General features: G+C 36.6%; 2 protein-coding genes across 2 annotated transcripts in view; both read left to right on the plus strand.

Moving 5' to 3' along the window:
• The first annotated feature begins 1,149 nt into the window (after window positions 1-1,149).
• On the plus strand, window positions 1,150-2,870 carry LOC128548764 (uncharacterized). The gene is made up of 2 exons (XM_053524196.1): window positions 1,150-1,317; window positions 1,449-2,870. Exons 1-2 carry the CDS (start codon window positions 1,150-1,152, stop codon window positions 2,868-2,870), a joined length of 1,590 nt encoding a protein of 529 aa, XP_053380171.1.
• Window positions 2,871-5,503: 2,633 nt separating this feature from the next.
• LOC123551782 (uncharacterized short-chain type dehydrogenase/reductase y4vI-like) overlaps window positions 5,504-24,714 on the plus strand; it is a 29,709-nt gene continuing 10,498 nt past the window's right edge. The window contains exons 1-13 of the mRNA XM_053524197.1: window positions 5,504-5,793; window positions 8,310-8,449; window positions 8,916-9,008; window positions 10,661-10,799; window positions 12,060-12,100; window positions 12,726-12,795; window positions 13,159-13,195; window positions 13,750-13,822; window positions 14,474-14,650; window positions 19,653-19,850; window positions 22,274-22,366; window positions 22,917-23,055; window positions 24,335-24,375. Coding sequence (XP_053380172.1) covers window positions 5,757-5,793; window positions 8,310-8,449; window positions 8,916-9,008; window positions 10,661-10,799; window positions 12,060-12,100; window positions 12,726-12,795; window positions 13,159-13,195; window positions 13,750-13,822; window positions 14,474-14,650; window positions 19,653-19,850; window positions 22,274-22,366; window positions 22,917-23,055; window positions 24,335-24,375 — 1,278 coding nt within the window. The 5' untranslated portion in view covers window positions 5,504-5,756. The remainder of the gene's footprint in view (window positions 5,794-8,309; window positions 8,450-8,915; window positions 9,009-10,660; window positions 10,800-12,059; window positions 12,101-12,725; window positions 12,796-13,158; window positions 13,196-13,749; window positions 13,823-14,473; window positions 14,651-19,652; window positions 19,851-22,273; window positions 22,367-22,916; window positions 23,056-24,334; window positions 24,376-24,714) is intronic.

The raw sequence follows: 24,714 nt of genomic DNA on the forward strand, positions 1-24,714 counted from the left end.
TTGATTGGTCTATTCGCTCGAATTCTAAATTAGGAATCGGGTCAACGAAAATACACGTTGAGCGTGTAAATTTACACGGTAAGCGTGTAAATTTACGCGCTTAGCGTGTATTTTATACGCTAACCGTGTAAAAAACACGCTTAACGTAAAAATTTACACGGCGAGCGTGTAAATTTACACGCTTACCGTGTATTATGGTACCGTTCGAGCGATTTCAGACTTTTGACCCAAATGGTACGTCATAGAAAAGCGGTAGAGTAAAAGAAAACACGATGCTATTGAGAATGGGCACGAGCAAAGGGAGAAAGATTAGCACTATTTATATTTTGACTACTTGTGACCACCGGAGGCTTACATTTGATTTGGTAGTGATCTACCATAAAGATGCAATAAAACATTTACGGAATGAAACCTATATAACATGGCACACCATAAAAATACTTCATTATGCAACACAAACAGTTTATGTAGGTGATATTTAGAACATAAAAGAATAAAATAAGATTGAAAGTATCGATATTTTTTAACTACAAAAAATATTTTACAAGATAAAATCAACATCACGCTGTAGATCTCCATCAAAATATTGAAGTATACAACAGAGTTACTTGTGACAAATATATGACATTATAGAATTAGAATAATGAATTATGCTATATAAATACTGTATAATAGCGTAATATACAACAAAAATGTTACTAACTGAATTTTGCAACGTTTGACGTGCCATAGTTATTATAAACGCGAAATGCGATATACGGTATTATCGTTAAACGTCCTTCCGATAAAGGTCGTGTGATTAATACATATGTACTTGAACCTTGAAACTTTGAGTGCATTTTATCGATATACGGGATTATTTTATGCAAAATGTGACTTTTGTATATTTTACGGCAAGTGTATGTATAATATGTAATGCAATACAAAACAATCTAGTAACTGTTTAAAAAATATGGAGGATGATATCGGTTAGAAAATTTCTACTTTCGATTTTAATTTCCAATGTATAATAAAGTCAAAATTGCGGACGGCATTAACACTTGATGCATCACAACACTAAACAATCTAGTAACTATTTAAAAAAGAGGACGGTATCGGTTAGAAAATTTCTACTTTCGATTTTAATTTTCAACGTATAATAAAGTCAAAATGGCGGACAGCATTAATTGTCAACCATGTTTAAGGGACGACAAGGAAACTGCTGCAACAGTTTATTGTTATAATTGTGCTGAGAATATGTGTGCGGACTGCCAATCTTACCATAGAAAAAGTAAAGCATCTTCGAATCATAAACTGTCCAACAGTTTGGAGAAAGAGGTTGATTTAAAAGTAGTTAACGTCTTGTCACAAATTTCAAAATGTACAAATCACACGTCTGAAGATGTAAAGTATCTGTGCAAAGATCACGATGTCTTGTGTTGTAACGAATGTGCTATATTGACTCATAGAAATGTGAAGAGCTTGTGTCTATTGCTGAGGAATGTAAGAAATCAAAAGATGATACCGGAGAACAAAATGCTTCAAGAAGTGTACAGCAGACACTGATAGAATTTGAGAGATGTATTGATGCGTGTCTTAGTTACGAAAGACAAAATCAAAAAACGGTTCAAGATTCAAAGCTTCGGATAAAGCAGGACCTGGAACAAGTAAAACGTCAACTTGAAGAAACTTACCAAACTCTACGGAAAAATGTTTTAAAGAACACCGAAGAGATAGGTGAAAAAATATTGAAAAGCAGTTCAAACAGAACAGACAAGATGGACGTTCTGAAAAGGGAGGTAACTGCGTTAAAACTTGAGGCAGACACGGTAGCTACGCATGGTTCTTCACTCCAAACATATCTTCATACCAGGCATAGCAGACAAGCAATTTGTAACTTTCAGGAATCGATCCAAATTCTCAAGCAGGAAGTTGTGTCTTGTGATATCGACTTGAAGGAGCACAAACCTTTGACAACCGTCATCGAATCTATTTTAAATTGCTTTAAAGTCCACGAAAAGTACTCTGAACCAGATTTACCCAGCTGTCTGGCGTGTGACATGCCCGCACAATACAATGGTCGAAAATTTCATGAACGAACTGCCACACTTGAACTTGAAACATGTTTGAGTGAAGATATGGACTGGCCGAGATCATGTCAATGGATTAGGGATTATATCATCCTTGCCTCACAAACTAGAAGCAAACTTTTGCTTTATGACACCACAACGAACACGTCACTGAGCACTTATCAATGCACCAACGAACCTTGGTCCATGACGTCTATAGATCATGAAACATTTGCTGTTTGTGGCTTGGATAAACCGATAGTCGATATTCTGAAAATTGACAGAAATCAGATCAAGCTGAAACAGTCCATCAATACAAAGTCAGCAGTTGTAGGATTGTCATTTGACGGAAGAAATAAGCAACTGATTTGTTTGTCGAAAACAGAGAGGGCAATATTCTATCTACGACTTGATGGTCAAATCATGTTTACCGTACCTGTCGGCGAAGATTTAAAACCGGATTTAGCAAAAAGCTACTGCCTTGCGCTCGATAAACGTACACAAATTATTTATATTTCCTGTTGTGATTCGGGGAAGGTTTTAGCAATTACAAAGGAAGGGGAAAAGCTTGGACAGCTTACTCATGTTGACTCAGTTGCTCTAAGCTGTCCATGGGAAGTTACTGTTGATGCTGACAGCAACGTGTATATATGCATTATGCACAGTCAGTATGTTCTACAATGTGACAAAGACCTCAATGTCATCAAAAAACTACTACAAGAAAATACACCGCTAGGTATAAGTTTCAACAAAGTCATGTCCAAAATAGCACTAACGGGAAATTTTAATAGTGGATGGCTTAAAGTGTACAAATTGGAATAAAATGTGAATAATCAAACTGTAGGTGTGTAAACTGTTATTGTCCGTAAGTATTGAGGTGGCACTCATGAATGTTCTGTATATTTCCGTAAATTAATAGAATAATAGACCTTTCTAACGTAAACGTAAATCGGAAACGGATTACTGAATCCGTAAATGTTATTTGCAAATAATGGTCTAAGGGAGATACTATTGCATTACTATTGGTTGAAATTGTCTCCCATAGACCACAACTTAGCCTAAAATTTTAAGGATTCAGTATTCCGTTTCGTAATTACGTTTACGTTAGAAAGGTCTATAAATAGCGGTATTAACATTACATATAGCCATGTGTTCTTAACTGGTATACTGTCGCATGTGCAGGTAGCTGTGCGGACAAAGCGTTTACCTGCCAATATCAGGATTGTGGGTTCGAGTCCTACGTCCGACCACATATTTTTTTCCCCAAATTTTATATGCAGACTTACTAATCATTTGATCAAAATGTATCGTGATATTTATGGTTCATTTATTAAGAGTAATCATATTTTCCCGTTGTAAAATAGTGGAATAAAATTCTTTTAAAAGTATCTTAGATAAAAAGACAAAGCACCTGTCACCAGCTTTCCAGAAAATAAATGCTACAAGAGAAAACAATAAAAATTCATAAAATATGATACATAAAATAATGTAAACGATAACATTACAATGCATTAAATTGAATAAAAAAAGATCTATTCGTTAAGCCATTTCGAACCCATATGCATTAAATTGAAAAAAAGGACCTATTCAGTAAGTGATTTCGAACCGATGGTGACGTGCGTGCAAGTCAGACCCCTTACCTCTACGTCACTGTGTCATCGATTAACTTTACATGTTACTTTAGTAATGTAGATACATTCGGGATACTAATATTGCGTAAATTAACGAAAACGTCCGAAAATATTGGCGAAGATTAATGAGTGCCAGGTCAATACTTACGGACAATATCGTAACAATTATCAAAATAACCTTTCTGCAACTGGACTATTATTGTTTGCGAAGAATGTACAAAGTATATATGGCTATAAGAGTTTTCTGATCGAGTAAATTTCAAGTCATGTCATTGACCTAATAAATAAGGGTAGTTTTCTTTTTGCACATCTCTCATTCCTCCTTTACCTTGTGCAACTGTTTTTGCTTTTTTTAAAGTATCTTTGAAATCAATCAGAGTTTTAAATACAGTCGTACAAAACGTTCAAACAACTTCATAAAACCTTTCATACACAAATTGAAATACTCGAATTTGTATTTTTGGATACGCCTTTTACAGTCATTCCAGAATGTGTTAACGATTTCACTTTCGTTGAATTTGTTATGTTTTCACTTATGTCCACAAGCTGTGATGTGTTTTGTTGCGCCTTATATTTGAAAGGATATCCTTAAAAATTCTTTATAACTTGCAATCTAGATTTTTTTAGTGAAGCAAACTGTACAATCTAGATTTTTTTTAGTGAAGCAAACTGTACAGCATATGCTGATAAGTGTAAATGAGTAAAAAGAAATAATTTGTTAAAAGAGAAGAAAAGAACTATAATTGTTATAAGAACAGAACTTACAAAAATGGGTGTTTGCGTTGTTAGATTGACAATACATTTCCGCTACTGACTGCACTAAATAGGAATAAGTATAAGCCATAAGTTTTTATTCCATATTAATCCATATATGAGCCACGCCATGAGAAAACCAACATAGTGGCTTTGCGACCAGCATTGATCCAGACCAGCCTGCGCATCCGCGCAGTCTGGTCAGGACCCATGCTGTTCGCTTTCAAAACCTATTCCAATTAGAGAAACTGTTAGCGAACAGCACGGGTCCTGACCAGATTGCGCGGATGCGCAGGCTGGTATGGATCCATGCTGGTCGCAAACGCACTGTGTTGGTTTTCTCATGGCGCGGCTCATGTAAGATGAATTGTTTTTAAAATAATGAAATGACTATTTGATTAACTGTACATTTGTTATTGTTTTTTGTAGACGACTCGTAGATGGTGCGGTAATAGAATGGATATGAATGCATTTTATCACTTTCTGTTCAAATTTTAGGTCTTCCACGACACATGGTGCTTAGAACAACTTGTAGTAATTGCCCTATGTTTTTATACAGACTATACTGTGTCGTGGTGCTGTTACCAAGGGAAACAACCCTTTCCGTTGTTAAAACAAAATACTTTTGGTTGGAAAATATCTGTCGCAGTTGTCGTTACTTTGTATTTCTGGACTTCCCTCAGATTTTTTCTCTGTTTTTTTTTTTTTTTTATTCAGTTTCGGAAAGAAACTAGGAATAGCAATAAATCGAAAACAAATAAAAAGTCGGAATTAGGAAAACAAATTCCTATTCTTATATAAAGAGATACTTAAATTAGTACCTGATATGCACGATATTTGTCCATATTTTCCCTGGTTTAAGTCAGACAGCTCATCTCATAGGCATAAACCTTTAGTCTGCTGGCGGCAAGTGGTTTTGCCTTTGCGAGTGCGGACCAAGATCAGCCTGCACGTCCGTGCAGGCGGATCATGGTCTGCACTGTTCGCTATTCAGTCAGTAAATTTTCAGTGAACACCCTTTTGAATAATAAGTGATACTCCCCATATTGAATGACGGACCAGTCCATTTTACAAATATAGCACGGTAAGGGTTAAGAAAGACATCTTTCAAATCGTAATATGTCCTTACACGTTCGCCACTGTGCTGCAGAGCCAGTTAAAGGGTATTAAAGTTGGAGGTTTTCAATGAAGTATGTAAATCGCGGATATAAATTTCTTATCACTGAGTAAGTTGCCGTTGTCGAAACGGACTATACTCATGTGTAGATAAGCACGACCTCGCATATAATATAGCTCGGCGGCGACACAGTTATTTACAAATATAATGGGATCTTTAAGAGGACGGGTAGCAATTATAACAGGTAATACACTTCCTTTAAATTCAGATATTACGAGATTTTTTATTAAAATATTGATAAGGCTAAGGTTACTGGAGCAATTTTGTTTTCGTTGAATGACAGTGTTTCATACTCAACAGGCATATTACGTTGTTCTGTAGTACGGTGTTCAGTTATGGCCAGCGCCTGCTCCCGTGAACGCGAAGCGCGAAGTACGACTGATGGCAACAAGCGCGAGCGACAGTACGATGCGCGAGTGACGGACAGTACGATGGTGAACACTACAGTACGATCGGTGACGCGGCGACAGTACGATGGTGACAGTCGTCGTACTGTCGCGCTTCAACATCGTACTGTCGCGCTTCACCATCGTAGTGTCACCATCGTACTGTCGTGCTTCGCCATCGCACTGTCGCGCTTCACCATTGTAGTGTCACCATCGAACTGTCGCGCTTCATCATCTTTTCTCTGTTTACTTAAGGACCGACTGTATAGTATTGTCAAATCTGTCCAATGATCAAATAATTGGAACGCTTTTCGGCACGGGTATCATTGAAATAAATATCACCAGACCTGGTGTTATTTAAATGTATATCGCCCGGCAGCTGTTATTCGAACGAATGTCATCCGGATGTTATTCAAATGAAAATTCCCCGGCTGAGTGTCACTGACATGATAATATTAAAAATATCATACCTTAATATTGTTTGAGATGTACTATTCAGAATTAGTCTCCGTTGGTCTATGGCTATTTTACATTGTTTACTTGAGGAATAATAAAAATGAATATCAACCGGTAGGGTGTTCTTTAAACGAATATCACCCGACCGAGTGTTATTTATGAACAAAATATCATTGTATTCAAAATTAGCCTCTCTGTTGAAAAATAAATGATAATGTATTTACATGTAATTAATTGTTTTGTGAGAAAATGTTGTTTAATCAGCTCTTATATTTCAAGCCATGAAACGTTAAAAGTATATATTGTCAGATAAAAAAAATACACTCTTGTATAAATTTTGCTGATAAAGCGTTTGTGTAAATTTTATACAAAAGTGTTGATTAGGTCTAAAAATAAAGTTGTTTGTTTCCGCTTACCCGGCACACCATATCTTTTTACCACTGACCTTAAAGTTTTAATTGAAGAAACATATTGGAACAAAATGTAGATTTATGTTAAACAAGATTATTAGTAAGTAAATCCAAAGCACGTTCCTCCGTCTGGCGTTATGCGGACTAAGTGAATTCGTTTGCGCATGCTTGACAGGAAGGCGACAGTACCATAGTGAAGCGCAAATATGCGTTGGCGAAGTGCGACAGTACGATGGTGACAGTACGATGGTGAAGCGCGATAGTGCGATGGCGAAGCGCGACACTACGATGGCGAAGCGCGGCACTACGATGGCGAAGCGCGACACTACGATGGTGAAGCGCGACAGTACGATGGCGAAGCGCGACAGTATGATGGCGAAGCGCGACAGTACGACGGACAGTCAACATCGTACTGTCGCGCTTCACCATCGTGAAAGCGAAGCGCGAAGGTACGACGATACGATGGCGAAGCGCGACAGTACGATGGTGACACTCCGATGGTGAAGCGCGACAGTGCGATGGCGAAGTGCGACACTACGATGGTGAAGCGCGACACTACGATGGCGAAGCGTGAAAGTACAATGGCGAAGCGCGACACTACGATGGTGAAGCACGACAGTACGATGGTGAAGCGCGACAGTATGATAGCGAAGCGTGACAGTACGACGGACTGTCACCATCGTACTGTCGCGCTTTACCATCGTACTGTCGCGCTTCGCCATCGTACCGTCGTACCTTCGCGCTTCGCGTTCACAGGGAGCAGGCGCTGGCCCTAATGGAACACCGTAGTTCTGAGACTTCGACCACCATGTTGGTCCTATTCCTTTGGCTACTCCGAACATTGAACATTCTAAGATGTTAGAGTTGCCAATGTAGTAAAAACTGAAAAGTGTACACTGTTCTGTTCTGGTACCTGTAATGGATTGGAAGCAAGACCCGACATGCTATTTCCCCGATTTCCGCTGAAAAAAATCTCTAGGGCAGGGCAGGCTGTCATGATAGTATACTAAGTATTCTCCAGTCTATAAAATAACTGACCGTTCACAGCCCTGTCCTTGGCAATAAGTAAAACTGACTTTGTCCTGTTCATTCTGCACGACCATTACAAACCGGGGACCAGTCAACCCTGCCTTGGAACTGGGACAGCAGAGTTCAGCTCTTCTGTGAGGAAGGTATTACTAGAGTAACACTAGTCTCTGTAAGCTGAACTCGCTCAGTGTGACAATCATATATCACGTGATTGTCCTGTCTGCACCAGGTTTTCTTTAGAACAGTCCGCACACATTCCAAACATTCTAGAATACATGTTGTTTCTAACTATATTGACTCAAAGAAAAATGGTTTTCGGTCGCTGCACCTCCTGCAAAGTAAGATATAAAATTCAAATTTTCTACCAACAATGTGATGTCAAACGTTTTCTTGTTGTTGTTGTTGTTTACAATCAACAGGAGCCAGCAGTGGTATAGGAGAGGGCGTGGCAATCAAGTTTGCACAGCTGGGCTGCCGTCTAGCTATATCTGGAAGAAATGAAGACAACCTTAAACGAGTGAATGGTCTGTGCAGAGAAGCGGGCTTAAATCAGGACCAAGTAATAACCAAAATGTTTCTTTAAATACGAAGCAAAAAATAAGTGCTCATTTAGAGATAACACTTCGAGCGTCGTTAATCTTGTGGGAGACCTTGATCATTTTTAACCAATCCCAAGTCTAATAACAAATATACAGGTGCAGAGTTTTTTCTCTCGCATATTTCCTATTTCTGCCTGGAGCACTAATCTTACATAAAAGTTTCGTAATCGTCGTGCAAAGCATCTCTTTTTCTTGCGTTATTCTCAGTTCATGTCTATGTGCCTTACTTGAAACACATTTCAATGTATCGTTTTTCCTTGTATCGGATATGCGAGGAAGCATGAGATTAGTGATTGAATAATAATTATTATTACTGAATGTTACGCTAAGACTGTATTAAAAAAATGAAATTATGAATCAGTGTCTTTGTGTTCATATTTGACATTTCATATTGATGTTTCTTTCTTCAAATTGTGTTTCTTTCAGATTTTGAATATCGCTGGAGATATAGACAAAGACGAAGACAGACGGTCCATTGTCCAGAACACCATCGACAAATATGGGGAGATCAATGTGCTTGTGAGTTTTAATACATGCGCTTTTTCTCCTTTAAAAAATATATTTTTATACCTGAAAATATACTCATCATGTCACTACTTCCCCTGATTTCTTTTCATTAGCTGTAGTCATAACGTCTTTCATCCGCGCCAGCAAAATCGCTAAAATGTTTTCTTTCTTGTTCTTACCCAACTTCACCTAATTTGTATTCCTTGATCAGTTAAAATCAAGTTTAGCTCAAGTCGCGTTTGTTCGCTTATCGACCAGATTTACAGACTTAAACTCAAGCAGTGAATCCACGTTTAAATGATTACGGCAAAAGTTGACAGGGTAATATAAATGTTGTTTCTAAAGAAGTGTGAAAGTGCCAAAATAATAATGCATAAGAACGCTGCACCTACCATCTGCTCTCTTCTTTTATCGTGATTTTCATTTTGTATTGTATTGATGTAAAGGAAAAGATGTATTTCCTTATAAAAGCGTTGAGCACGTAATGTCATTTTAATATGGAAGCCCTAGAGGGACAATTGATTTCCGTACTTCCCACTTCTGACTTCTAACTTTTGCACTTCTCACTTCCAACTTCTTGACTTCCTACTTCCTACTTCTAACTTCCGCACTTCTGACTTCTAACTTCCACACTTCTGACTTCCAACTTCCTGACTTTCGAATTCTGATTTCCAACTTCCACACTTCTTACTTCCGACTTCTTGACTTCTTACTTCCCTCTTCTAACTTCCGCACTTCTGACTTCTAACTTCCTGACTTTCGACTTCTGATTTCCAACTTCCACACTTCTTACTTCCGACTTCTTGACTTCTTACTTCCCTCTTCTAACTTCCGCACTTCTGACTTCTAACTTCCACACTTCTCACTTCCAACTTCTTGACTTCCTACTTCCTACTGCTAACGTCCGCACTTCTGACTTCTAACTTCCACATTTCTGACTTCCAACTTCCTGACTTTCGACTTCTGATTTCCAACTTCCACACTTCTTACTTCCGACTTCTTGACTTCTTACTTCTAACTTCCGCACTTCTGACTTCTAACTTCCGCACTTCTAACTTCCAACTTCCTGACTTTCGACTTCTGATTTCCAACTTCCACACTTCTACTTCCGACTTTTTGACTTCTTACTTCCCTCTTCTAACTTCCGCACTTCTGACTTCCTGACTTTCGACTTCCGATTTCCAACTTCCACACTTCTTACTTCCGACTTCTTGACTTCTTACTTCCCTCTTCTAACTTCCGCACTTCTGACTTCTAACTTCCACACTTCTGACTTCTAACTTCCTGACTTCCAACTTCCGCACTTCTGACTTCCAACTTTCCCTCTTTGGAAGTCGGAAGTAAGAAGTGTGGAAGTTGGAAGTCGGAAGTAAGAAGTCAGGAAGTTGGAAGTCAGAAGTGCGGGAGTTAGAAGTCAGAAGTGCAGAAGTAAGAAGAAGGAAGTAAGAAGTAAAGAAGTCGGAAGTAAGAAGTGTGGAAGTTGGAAATCAGAAGTCGAAAGTCAGGAAGTTGGAAGTCAGAAGTGTGGAAGTTAGAAGTCAGAAGTGCGGAAGTTAGAAGTCAGAAGTGGGAAGTACGGAAATCAATTGTCCCTCCAGGGCTTCCATATTTTAATGATATGAACATTTTGCTTTGGATTAAGCTTTTCAGATTATGCATTATAGGTAAATAATGCTGGAATGATACATTACAACAGAATTAGTGACATCACTGAAGAGAAATATGACGAAATATTCAACACAAATGTAAAGTCGCACGTACTCTTAACACAGCTCGTTATGCCACATCTGATCAAGTCTAAAGGTAAGTTTACTATTCACTGACTATATATATATAATATATTTTTCTCATATTGCAGAATAGCCATTGTAATATTTCATTTGACTGATAAATGAATAGAGCACGAGTACTTGTAATTGTACGACGTACGCCGCAAGCTTTTATTCATATTCACGTGGGAGTAAAAGCAATTGTTACCGAGTGCTTGGATCAGCATAATACAATAGTTATACGTTTTTCTACACCCGTTTTGAACAACTGTGACGTGATCATTATATTATTACTATGTCCGCCTGCCTTCCTTTTCCGGACTCTTAAAGTGTGCAAGGGCTACAGGTTTTAAACTTTACTTGATGGCTACACACTACCTAAGGAGGATCCCTATTGTTTTTGGGACCAGTATATCAAAGATCAAATGTCACGGAGACCTGGAGACTGAAAAATGGTTTCCGAACTCTACATAATGACTCAGCAGCAATTGAGGAGAAGTCTTTATTATTTCAGTGGTCAGTAGGTCAAAGGTCAAAGCCACAGTAGCTTGGAGACTGAAAATGGTTATATTTGCAGATTCATAATGTATAAAAGCTACGGCTTTCAAATATAACTAATTGACTGAGTTTAGTAAGAGAAAGACACCTGTTATTTTTCGGATGTCACAAAGGTCAAGGTAACGAGGACCTAACGTTTTGTATTTCCTTTTTTTTGTTTCCGGACCACAAAGCAGAAAGTATAAAAGCTACTGCTTTCAAACTTTACATAACGACTACGCACCACTGGAAGATCCGTATTGATTTTGGTGTCAATGGCTTTCAGGTCAATGTCATAGAGATGGCCCCTTTCATTTCTTTCAGTCCCATTTTGTTTCTTAGTATTCCTCATCCACATTCCTCCGCGCACACATACGGCACACATATCCCCTACCCCTTGCTCTGTCCCATCCTGCTTGCGAACGGAGGTGTCCTGCCCCATTAGGCAGTATTCTTAATACAAGATTATCAGTGGTCAACAAAGAACAGCGGAAAGACAATTGTTGAAATATATTATACTGTATTAAAAGATAAATAAAAATCAAGATTTAACTAAGAATGAAAACCTAAGTTCGCTAGTTCAACACTGTATTCTATTCGTCGGCACTTCGCACATTTATTAGCAAAAAAATGTTTATATATCATGTCATCATCATCAACAACCAAGTATAGAGTTGAAATCTTGAAAAGAACGTAATTAAATCAGCGAGTCAGGCATTTACTTCCCTTACCTTTCCTTTCATAACTTCTTTTGCAGGGAATATTGTCAACACGTCAAGCATTTGTGGACAAAGAGCAGTAAGCAAATTTAAGAATAAATCGCGGTTTTGTAATTTCGTTAGGTTACGCAATATATGGTCGTCTTTAAAGGCGCTTAACTCTACCGCATTCTTACCTACATAAAATTACTGTTATAACATAGATTCTTATTTTAAACATCGTTTGAACTTATCTATTTTATGCTTCCCGAAAAATTTCGGAGTAGCAGAAAGTTGCCGCCTTGTCCTTCCTTCCGTCCGTCCGTAACCCGAAATCTTTGTCCGGATAACCATTACTGCAGTGTTTAGGGGATTTGACCTAAACTTACAGAAATTGTCACATTATGAATTGAGCTTGCACACAACGACAGGACATGGTTTTATCATGCCCGGTTTATGAGTTACGGTCAGATTTGTTGAAAATTATCTCTCATATGTTTTTCAAGCCTTGTTTTTTCATGTTCTGGACGTAAATGCTGTTGCACCTCCTGTGCACTTCTCCGGTACTATAATCAGTCTCATAAAGAACAACGCTTGTAAGTAAAACGTTCTAAAATGATCAAATGTTTCGATCTTTAAACACGAGCCCCTTACCGATTATCGGTGCTTCTAATAGCTTGACAGAATGGCCCTCTTTTTCTTTTAATATATGTATATCCTTGTAGATGCCAGAGGTCGGTGTTTATTGTATGACAAAAGCTTCTATGGATATGTTTACACAGTGTCTCGCACTAGGTAAGTTGAAATGAAAAAAGAAAACAAACTGTTGTATGAATATATTATATTTCTATAATATCTTGTAAATGATAAACTATTTTGCAAGAATTAAAATGTACGTCTGCAATTACTGAAAATTTATCCTTGACCTTTAACATTTTATGATGCATCGCTAGTATTTACGGAATTTTATCAAGAACATTTCGCTTAATGCGTAAAGTGAAACAGTTGCTATTTCAAAACGAAACGTTATATCAACTAAACAAACAGTCGAGAACAGGAATTCATATGTGCGTCCCCAATGTAACTTAAGTTGAAGATCTATATAAGAAGATCGTGTTGGGCCAACTAATTACAGTAGTTGCCATTTTTGAATTGTAGAAATGGCCCCTCACGGAGTAAGAGTAAACGCTATTAAGTAAGTGATAAGTTTTATTTCATCTTAAATATTGTAATTATTTCAGTATTCAATCTATGTTTTTTCAGTAAGACGAAACGATTGTTAACAATCTTTGCTAGAAAACCAAAAAATGATTACCACGCTATTAGATTCGAAATAAATTATATGGGCTACGCCTGTGCGGGTGTATAACCTTTTCGTAGAAGTTTATGTTGATATTTACAAATCAGAACAATAATAGAATGATTTTGTAAAAAGTCGTGACATTTTGAAAAACGGGTTGTTTCCGAGTTTGCATTCGACTTTTACCATGTTATGACATGTCATTTTTGGAAATCTGCATTGTAAAGTTTGTATAACATGAATTACAACACGAGCTTCGCGTGCACAGGTGAAAGCAAGCACGCTTCAAGTATCACAGAAGAAACCACTATATTTGATATGGTTTAATTAATGAAAAATAGAGAATTTCAAAGTATAACAGTTGAAGAACGAAACAATTGCCATGAGGCTTGTGTAAAGTTCTAGAGTGTATATATCTCTCAACTAAATGTGTTTCATTTATCTTTCAGTCCTGGTACCATAGTAAGTAACATTGCTCGACGACCCTGGGGTGTATACCAAGATGAAGAACTATATCAAAAGGTAACGTGCAGTATTTCAATGTTGCATCATATCCGCCGAAAATATGTTGATTAAGAATTTAAGAGAATCTCTCTGTTAACGCCACTTAAACTTATTTCAAACGTTTTCTTGCCAAAAAAACCCCTAATGAATAAGGAAGCTGAACAAAAATAAAGGTCAAGTGATAGTTATATCTAATGGATTATTTTCGCGGTGGGTATTATAAGCACTACAGTACTACTATAAGCACATTAACTACAGCTTACAACTAATCTTATTTTAACGAACCATGCATTCATAACAAACTAAAGAGAGTCTGAGTCCTGTTCAGCTGTTACAGTTCGTTACAGACTTGTTACTTATCTAATTTACAGCTCGACAAGGACAGAATGAAATTAAGTTTGCACCATTTTTGGAATATGTTTTGTTGTTACTAATACATTTTAACGTAAATCAGTTAACTGATTGTAAACTGTTGCATCAGAAGAAAAAGAAAGACAGAACTCAAAGACAAAAGTCAATTGCGTTTGTTTCAGGGTTTTTTCTTGGTCAGTAAGATAACTTACTTGTTCTTCTTTGAACATAGGAAACATATCTACAAAGACACAAAGTCATGCAAGCGCATCAGTATATTTTTTCATAGGGTACATGCATGTTTATTTCCATTTCCAGTTTTTGGAAAAACAAGCTTCGGGTCACCCACTAGGTCGTGTTGGTCAGCCAGAAGATTGTGCAGAGGCAGTGGCTTTTCTGGCTTCAGATTCGGCAAGCTTTATCACTGGTCAGATCATGTTTCTAGATGGCGGGAGACATTGTGTATCTGCCGGTGTAGCAACAGCTGTTAAGAAATGAGTGTCTTTCGATTTTGTGTTACCTTGTAAAAACAGTTTAAACTTCACTTACAGAGTGTAATCTGAAGTGCTAGTGCAACAGTAAAGGAAATTGGTACAACAGTTTTTGCTTAACGAGTGAAAAGTAGTGTAAAACAGATTTCTAAATGTTGTTTTTTGATATCAATTACAAAAATGATAAGCGTTAAATGTGTTCAGAAAAAAGTTAAGTTTAATAACCGTCATCTGGGATTAAAAACCAGGTAACTAGTTCAAATTAAAATAAAACCTTTTGTATGCGATAGAGGCTGTATTTTTCAACTGATCTTCATTAAATTTTGTCAAAATGATAAACTTGATGAAATCTAGGTCAAGTTCGAAAATCGGTCATCTGGGTTCAAAAACTAGGTCGCTAGGTCAAATCAAGGAAAAACCTTGTGTATGCAATAGGGGCTGCATTTTACAATGGATTTTCTTAAAATTTAATCAGATTGGTTGCCTTGGTGAGATCTAGATAAAGTTCGAATATAGGTTATCTGGGATCAAGGCTTAGGTCACTAGATCAGATCAAAGAAAATCCTTGTGTATGCGTTAGAGGTTGTATTTTGCAATTGATATTTATGAAATTTAGTCAGAATGATAGCCTTGATAAAATCTAGATCAAGTTCAAATATGAGTCATCTGGGGTCAAGAACTAGGTCACTAGGTAAAGGAAATACTTGTTTACACTCAGATTTTTGCTCCAATTTTAATGAAAATTGGCCACAGAATATTTGTTTCTACGAAATCACTAGATCAAACATTTTTCACTGTTATGGTGTGTTTCTCAGGTGAGCGACCAAGGGCCATCTTGGCCCTCTTGTTTCACTTTTAATTCCTGAAATTGAAACGTTTATTACTTATGGTTCTGGAAAGCGGATTTTCTTTCACTATTTCACCTGTAAAATTCATGATGAATAAATTTTGTTAGGAGTGACTTTATTTAAAATACCTATTTTTATCGATATGAATCAATAAACTGTCAAATTTGCATAATTTAAGCATTCTTGAGAAAACCCTGACCTATTTAAATTCAAATCATGCATAATAACGACTTATAAGACAAACATAAGACTTATGTAGATTTGAAGGCAATATATGTGTTATCTCGACAAAATTGTGGAAGTCATCATCAAAATCGATCTTATTGGTAAAATCGATCATATTGATTATTTATAAAATACGTATTTGAACGTTGTGGGCATGTTGGCAAAAGTTAGGACTCGTTTTGCAATACACGAAAGACCACTGTATCGTTGAAGAACGTATATTTGGTTGTTACCCGAAAGAGCACTGTATCGTCGAAGAACGTATATTTGGTTATTTTATACGCTTTTACGGTAAATGAAGTCATTATAATGAAAGTCTGCTCTTGAGCTGAAGAGTTGTTAAAGCCCTGCTCCGCGGCTATTCAAATTTTATTGTGATAGAACCCATGATAGCAATAGGTAACAGTTAACGGCCACGCGCCACACTTTAGCACGCAAAACAACAGTTATTTTATATAGAATTTCATATAAAATGGACTCTATTTTGACAGGCGTCACTGTTCATAGTCAGGATTTTCAAGCTTTTTCAGTAAAGATTGGCCCGTTTTTGAGGCAACGAAATTTTTACCTGTTTCAGTACGCTACAGGCAATCGCTGTAAAGATTGGCCACATGCGCAAAAGATATAGCACGATTTTGCTCGATATTATGGCTTCGTGGTGATTATTTCTATTTACAAATTAAAAGTGGTTCACATATATCATGGTCATTCCATTAAAGAACTACTCGAATCTTGATTTGATTGGTGTAAAATGTTTGAAAAAGGCAAGCGCTTCGCTCAAGCTATAATCAAAATTGTATTTCTGATTTATAAAGTAACAACTCTGATACAAGATACGCAAATACAGTTAAATCCCATAGCTTCACTAACTTCATGTGTATGGTCTATCCTTATTATTCTGTCGTCAACATTTCAAATTCCCGTTTACGTTATTTGCTGCCAGAACCTAGAATTCGCAAACTCTGCAGATAATACATACTATTCTTATACTGGATAATTAGCGTGATATATTTTTCTTTAATTTTCTTCTACACTAAGTATATAAGAAAGACATCACACACAAAACTACCATATAATAGGTGAATGAGAAACAGTTGTGTGTCTCCATTTGAAACTGTACAGTTTAAGATAAAAACCCGTGTTGTTCCGATATGACAAATTTTGACATGTCCTTGTCGAAACTCGTACTGTACGCATATTCTAGTTTATTCTCCGTATGCATTATTTCTCTTTAACCTTTAGCCTGCTGTCGGCAAGTGATTCTACCTTTGCGACCAGTGCAGACCAAGATCAGCCTGCATCCGTGCAGGCTGATCATGGTCTGCACTGTTCACTATTCAGTCAGTAAATTTTCAGTGAACACCCCTTTGAATAATAAATGGTACTGCCCAAATTGAATGATGGACCAGTCCATTTTAGACATTTAGCAGGGTAAAGGTTAAACGTTCAAATCTTTGTCGCACTGCAAAATAGGATTTCCATCACGGCCAAAGACGTATACATTATTCTCAGAGTCAAGAACTACATCTAGTGGTCCTCTGAGATTAACATCTTCCCCGTTTGTAAGTTCTTTAAGTATGGTCCTTTCAGTCTGTTTGTCAAATGCTACTGCATGTGCGGACTGTAACTTAGGAATTTCGTTCTCTGTCACTGGAACAGCATATGCTTGACGACCATCAACGTCCATGAAATCAATAGCACCCGCTGTCTGAGACAAGCAAATGAGATGTCCAATGGATTCGTTGTATGAAATAGCATGGTAAGCAAATTCTGAACTTATTTTGGTCATCAGTTCCAGTCGTCTTGACAAAACATTCATGACGATAATGGATTGTACCTCTGGCAACGTAACAGCAGTAGTTGTAAGCCGATAGAAACGACATCTTTTCTACATCAAACTGCAGTAGCTCCAATTGATCTTGTAAGGCAACGATAATGTATTTTCCCGCCCATGTACAGTACTTGGGACACCCGTAACTATCATAATCAAGTTCCTTTTCAAGTGTAGCAGTTCTTTGTCGAAAGCCATTACCTTCGTGAGCTTGTATTTGGCTTTGCAGCGACTCTTGCGAATTTAACACTGAGGAGTTTGCCCTGATTTTTAGACAGTTACTGATCGATCCAATAATATCGTTCACTGGCTTTAATGCAACAATCTGGATTTCACAAGTTAGAGGGTTGTCGCTAAGGGAAATCATCTGTTCTTCCAGTTAATGCAATTCTTTTCCAAGTTTTTCTTTCAAAGAGAATTTGACACTTTGTCGAAGCATTATCTCTAACTGCTTCTGCTGTTTGTTTCAGTCGAAAAATGGGCATAACCTTGTAAAAATGCAAAATGGAGTTATGGAACCTGTGCACTGCATACCAGATTATCACTGCGAACAGGTGCGTGAAATTTCAATCAATTCCCATTAGTGGGAACTGAGATAGCAGCTTACATATTAAACCTTTAATAAAAATTTCTAAGTCGAAACAAAGGGGAAATTTTGTAAAAAAAAAGAGTTATGAACCTGTGCATTGCAAGCAAGTCTATCACAGTGAACAAGTGTGTGAAGTCTCAATCCATTCCCATTGCATTAGTGAAAACTGAGGTAACAGCTTACACACAAAAACCTAACCAAATCGGGACGCCAACGCTAACATGGACGTCGATGCATGGGTGAGTCCAATAGCTCTTCCTATTCTTTGAATAGTCGATCTAAAACTATACTACGACTGTAGTGAAGACAGGTGTAACCTAAAATAAACTATTTGTGTGATATCTTAGCCTTATAAATGTAACGCTTATGCAATCACTAACATGACGTACTATTTAGTATGTAAATCGTAAATATAAAGTTCTAATCAAGTTATAGGAAAGATCATTTTGAAGCGGACCATAGTATATTCATTTACTCTACAGGTGTCGTTAAGTACGACCTCGCTTAGATAAGTCAGAGGCGACACAGTTATTAACATATAAATAATGGGATCTCTAAGAGGACAGGTAGCAATTATAACAGGTAAACATTTTCTTTACATTTAGATATTAGACTTAATTATCAAAATATTAATAGCGCATACTAGAGCAAATTTGTTGGCATGTCAGTTTTCCATATTCAGAACACGTATATGTTGTTCTGGTTCTGGTGATGGTTGGTTATGGTTATATGGGTTAAGAAGCCGATATTTTGTTAGGTTATATTCCTTTGACTCCTCCGAAAATTGATCATTCTAAAATGTTATAGTTGGCAAATGTAGTACAAACTAAAAGCTGTAAAAGGTACACTGTTCTGTTTTAGTACCCATGGGAGCTAAAGGTCAGAAATGCAGATTTTCATTAAATAAATGTATCTTTAGTAAATACCCGAGTTTGCGAGTCATTTTTAAAAGTTGAGATTATGGAAAACTTTAGATCATATTCGTAAAGGCCGTAAGCTCCGTCAATACATAAAGGCCCTTGAGCTCCTTTGATAGTACCCAGCCCTATTGAGATCATTAGAAGACTGGTAGCAAGACTCGATTTGCAATCCCCCTGTTTCAGCTGGTTGTAGGCCAGAGCAGACTGTCACGATAATATATTCTCCAGTCTATAAAATAACTTACCATTCACAACCTTGTCCTTGGCAATAAGTAAACCTGACATTGTCCTGTTCATTCTGCACGACCATTACAAGCCGGGAACCAGTCAACCCTGCCATGGAACAGGGACAGTAGAGTTCAGCTCCTCTATGAGAAAGGTATGATTGGTAGTTACTAGAGTAACACTAGTGTGACAATCATATATCACGTGAATGTTCTGTCTGCACCAGGTTTTCCTTAGAACTGTCCACGCACATTCTAAACATTCCAGAAAACAAGTTGTGTGTACTACACTGACTCAAAGAAATATGGTTTTCAGTCGCTACACTTCCTCTGAAGTAAGATATAAAAATTTTAATTTTCCACCTCCAGTGCGATGACAAACGTTTTTTCTTTTGTTGGTGTTGTTGTTTACATTTACAATCAACAGGAGCCAGCAGTGGTATAGGAGAGGGCGTGGCAATCAAGTTTGCACAACTTGGCTGCCGTCTAGTTATTTCTGGAAGAAATGAAGACAACCTTAAACGAGTGAATGGTCTGTGCAGAGAAGCGGGCTTAAACCAGGATCAAGTAATAACCAAAATGTTTCTTTAAAAATAAAGAAAATAATAAGTACCTGTCTAGAGATAACATTTCGAGCGTCGTTAGTCCCGCGGGAGACCTTGATCACTTTTGAACCAATCCCTTGTCTAATAACCAAAATGCACCTTTAGATTTTTATCTCTCACATATTTCCTATTTCTGCCTGGCGCACAAATCTTACATAAAAGTTTTGTAATCCTCGAGTAAAGCATGAGATTAGAAATTGAATAATAATTATTAAGACTGAAAGTTACGCTTACACTTTATTAAAAATGAATTTCAGATTGATGTTTCTGTCTTCAAATTTTGTTTCTTGCAGATTAGTTTAATCATATTTTATTTGCTCTGTACATATTTACAATAACAGAAGATATACACAGCATAAAGAAGTAAAGCAAAAAAGTGTTTTGAAACAAGTTCTTACAACATTAATGAATGCCCTCCCCTAACAAAAACATATAAAAGTTGATCGGCTGACAATTATAACCTAAAGGAGCAAAATACAATGTGAATGAGCAATATTTATGTTTTGGTTGTTTAAAGACCTTATAATAAAGAAGAAAATAGCTCGAACAGATAAAGGAAGTTGATGCCAATAATTATTTCGAACGAGTTTTAGAGTAACGAGGGATGTAATTAAGGACTGTTATGATACACATGCAAATCGCTATTCAAAAACGATGTGTATGTTATATATAATTTTAAACTTCAATGAATAGTTCCTTATTTTCCTCTGGTAACAGCACATGTTTTCCCAATAACAAACAGTCCAAGTTCAAAGGATAAAAATGTCGTGTCAACCTAAATAGATTTATGCGTTGTTCGTTAACCCTTAGCCTGCTGGCGGCAGATGATTCTGCCTTTGCGACCAGTGCAGACCAAGATCAGCCTGCACATCCGTGCAGTCTGATCATGGTCTGCACTGTTCGCTATTCAGTCAGTAAATTTTCAGTAAAAACCCCTTTGAATAATAAGTGGTTCTGTCCAAATTGAAAGATGGACCAGTCCATTATAGAAATATAGCAGGGTAAGGGTTAAAAGTTGGACATTGAAAAAAGTAAAGCTCATCATCTTCGCATACGGCTCCACAATGACATGTTGAATTTTCACGAAGATGATTAAGGAAAAGGTCATTGTTTAAGTTACTGCAATAGTTTTTTATTCTTGCATGATATACTGAATAACGTCTTTCACCAACAAGATAATAAGAAGGAACCGGTGGTGGTTGAAATTTTTTCTTTAATCTACTTTTAAAAATACTTAGTGGTGGTGAATTCTGAATTTCAAGTTCAAGATTATTCCATAAGGAAACTGAAGATGGGATAAATGAATTTGAGTATATCTGGGTTCTCCTAGCAATGGTAATATAATCTTCACTATTTCGTAGATTGTACGGTACATTTTCTGTACCAATGTTTGGAAAACTTCTATTTAAGTAATCTGGTAATAAAATATTGTGTCCTTAAAAAAAGCGTAATTAGTTTTTGAATTTTTCTCCTATCAGAAAGTGACACCCATCCTATTTCAACAAGAAGTTTATTGAAAGAAACTGATTTGGTTAAACCTGTAACTTTTCTTGCAGCTTCGTAGTGAAAGTTTTTCATATTCAGTGCAGCAATCCCAAACGACAGATGCATATTCTAAAATAGGTCTCATGTAAGATAAATAGATCTGGTTTAATGACACTCTTTTTAACCTAAATTTAAGTGCCCTCATTGAATCAAGTACCTTAGAAGCTGATGCAGAAATGTTATTAAGTATTGACTACTCCTGTCCTTAACAGCTATCCATAGTGACTCGGGTAGATAATTTTCAATTGAATTTAACCTAACAGATATTAATTTTGATGAAACATAAGCAATATAACCACCTGAATGTGCAGAATTGTTTTTTCTGTATATTTCATATCCTTGAATAGTTAACGATTCATCTGTAATAGTATCGTTTAAATGAGTCTCAGTGAAACATAAGACATTAAAATCTAGTAAAAAGTCTTTAACAAAGTCTTAATTTATGCCTAATACTTAATATTATATTTTGATGGAAAATAGATAAACATTGATTTTGGTTGTTATCAGACCCTGGGTTTAATTCAACATCTCCAGGATGTAGAAGGAGATAGGTAACAATCAACAGATATAGTTTGTTATCAAAGATAGCTTTGGAAATTAATACAAGACATAAGAAACAATAACTTTTTTGTTTTTTTGTTCAGACATATCTAAACTTTGGATGGAGCCGCAGTTAGTTCTTGAAACTATAAGAAAAAAATAAGAGATATTCTAATAAACCACCAATCAAGTTAATAAACACTATCAATACTTAAATAAATGCATGTATTGGTAGACTCATATACAGACGTTTATGTTCTTGTTCCCTCTGAATACAGTTATAAAAGGACTCTCTTGCAGATTTTGAATATCGCTGGAGATATAAACAAAGAAGGAGACAGACGATCCATCGTCCAGAAAACCATCGACAAATATGGAGAGATCAATGTGCTTGTGAGTTTTAATACATGCCGTTTTTTTTTCTCCTTAAAAAAAGATATTGTTATACCTGAAAATATATTCATCATGTAATTACTTCCCCTGATTTCTAGTCATTAGTTGTAGTTATAACGTCTTTCATCCGCGCAAGCAAATCTCCTAAAATGTTTTCTTGTTTGTTCTTACCCCACTTCACCTCATCTGTATACCTTGATCAGTTAAAATCAAGTTTTAGTCCAAGTCGCGTTTGTTCGTTAATCGGCCAAATTTACAGACTTAATTAAACTCAATCAGTGAATCCGCGTTCATACGAGTACGGCAGATGTTGACAGGGTAATACAAATGTTGTTTCTACGGAAGTGTGAAAGTGCGAAAATAATAATTATGCATAAGAACGCTGCACCTACCATCTGCTCTCTTATTTTATCGTGATGTTCATTTTAAAGAATTTATTTAAACGAAAAAGAAAATATGTGTTTGCTTATAAAAGCGTTGAGTACGTAATGTCATTTTAATGATACGAACAGTTTACTTTGGATTAAGTTTTTCAGATTATGCATTACAGGTAAATAATGCTGGAATGAATCATTTCAACAGAATTAGTGACATAACTGAAGAGAAGTATGACGAAATCTTCAACACAAACGTTAAGTCGCACGTGCTTTTAACACAACTCGTTATTCCACATCTGATTAAGTCTAAAGGTAAGTTTGCTATTCACTGACTAAACATATGGAAGTCATTGATAATATATTTTCTCACCTTGCAGGATAGCTAATGTCACATTCCGTTTGACTAATAAACGAGTACCTGTAATTGTATGACGTAAGCCGCAAACTTTTATTCATTTATACACGTGGGAGTAAAAACACCGAGTGCTTGGATCAGTGTTACCGAGTGCTTGGATCAGCATAATGCAGTAGTTACGAGTTTTTCTACGCCCGTTTTGAACAACTATAATTGTGATCATTATATAATTCCTATGTCCGTCTGCCCATCCGTCCGCCAAAACTTTCCTTTTCCGGACTCTCAAAGTGTGCAAGGGCTACAGGTTTCAAACTTTACTTTATGGCTAAACACTACCTAAGGAGGGTCCGTCTTGTGTTTGGACCAGAAGGTCAAAAATCAATGGCACGGAGACCTGGAGACTGAAAAATGGTTCCGAACTCTACATAATGACTAAGCACCAACTGGGGAGAAGTCATATAATTTCAGTGGTCAGTAGGTCAAAGGTCAAAGTCACAGTAGCTTGGAGACTTGAAATGGTTATATTTGCAGATTCTGTCATAATGTATAAAAGCTACGGTTTTCAAATATTATAAATTGACAAGAGTTTAGTTTGAGAAAGACACCTGTTATTTTCGAATTTCATAGAGGTCAAGGTAACGTTTTGTATTCCCTTTTTGTTCCCGTACTCCAAAGCAGAAAGTATAATAGCTACGGCTTTCAAAAATTATGTAACGACTACGCACCACTGGAAGACCCGTCAATGGCTTTAGGTCAAGGTCATAGAGATGGCTCCTTTCATTTTTTCATTCCCATTTTGTTACTCGGTATTCCTCGTCCACATCCCTCCGCGAACACACACGACACACATACACACCCTACCCCTTGCCCTGTCCCGTTCTACTTACCCTGTTTCCATTAAGCGGAACTCTTGTTACAAAATTGTCAGTGATCACCAAAGAAAAGCGATAAGACAATTGTTGAAAGATATTAAACTGTATTAAATTTTTTTTAAAAATCAAGATTTGCTAAGACTGAAAGCCTAATTTCGCTAGTTCAACATAGTGTTCTATTCGTTGGCACTTCGCACATTTATCAGAAAAAAAATGTTTATATATCATTTCATCATCATCATCATCATCATCGTCATCAATAAACAAGTAAATAGCTGGTATTTTTGAAAGAACGTAATTAAATCAGCGAGTCAGACATTAAGTTCTCTTATCTTTCTTATCCTGTGTTAACTTCTTTTTGCAGGGAATATTGTCAACACGTCAAGCATATGCGGACAAAGAGCGGTAAGTAAATTAAATTTAAGAAATGGATTGCGATTTTGTAATTTCATTAGGGCATGAAATATATGATCGTCTTTAAAGCTATATACTCTGCCGCATTCTTACCTTCTTAAATTTACTAAAGCATAGATTATAATCTTAAGCATGGATTTAATTTATCAATTCTATTTTTCCCGAAAAATATGGAGCAGCATTTAGTTACTTGTTGTTTATTGTGTAATACAAATATGAACTTTGTTCGGGAAACAGTTTTCAAAGGGTGTTGCATCTTTGTGTCAAGGTTATATTCAGGAAGCAAAGAACAGTTTGCTGACAGCTTTCGTTTGCCTACTGCTGTTATAC

The sequence above is a fragment of the Mercenaria mercenaria genome, chromosome 15, assembly GCF_021730395.1.
Source record: "Mercenaria mercenaria strain notata chromosome 15, MADL_Memer_1, whole genome shotgun sequence".
Classification (NCBI taxonomy): Eukaryota; Metazoa; Mollusca; class Bivalvia; order Venerida; family Veneridae; genus Mercenaria; species Mercenaria mercenaria.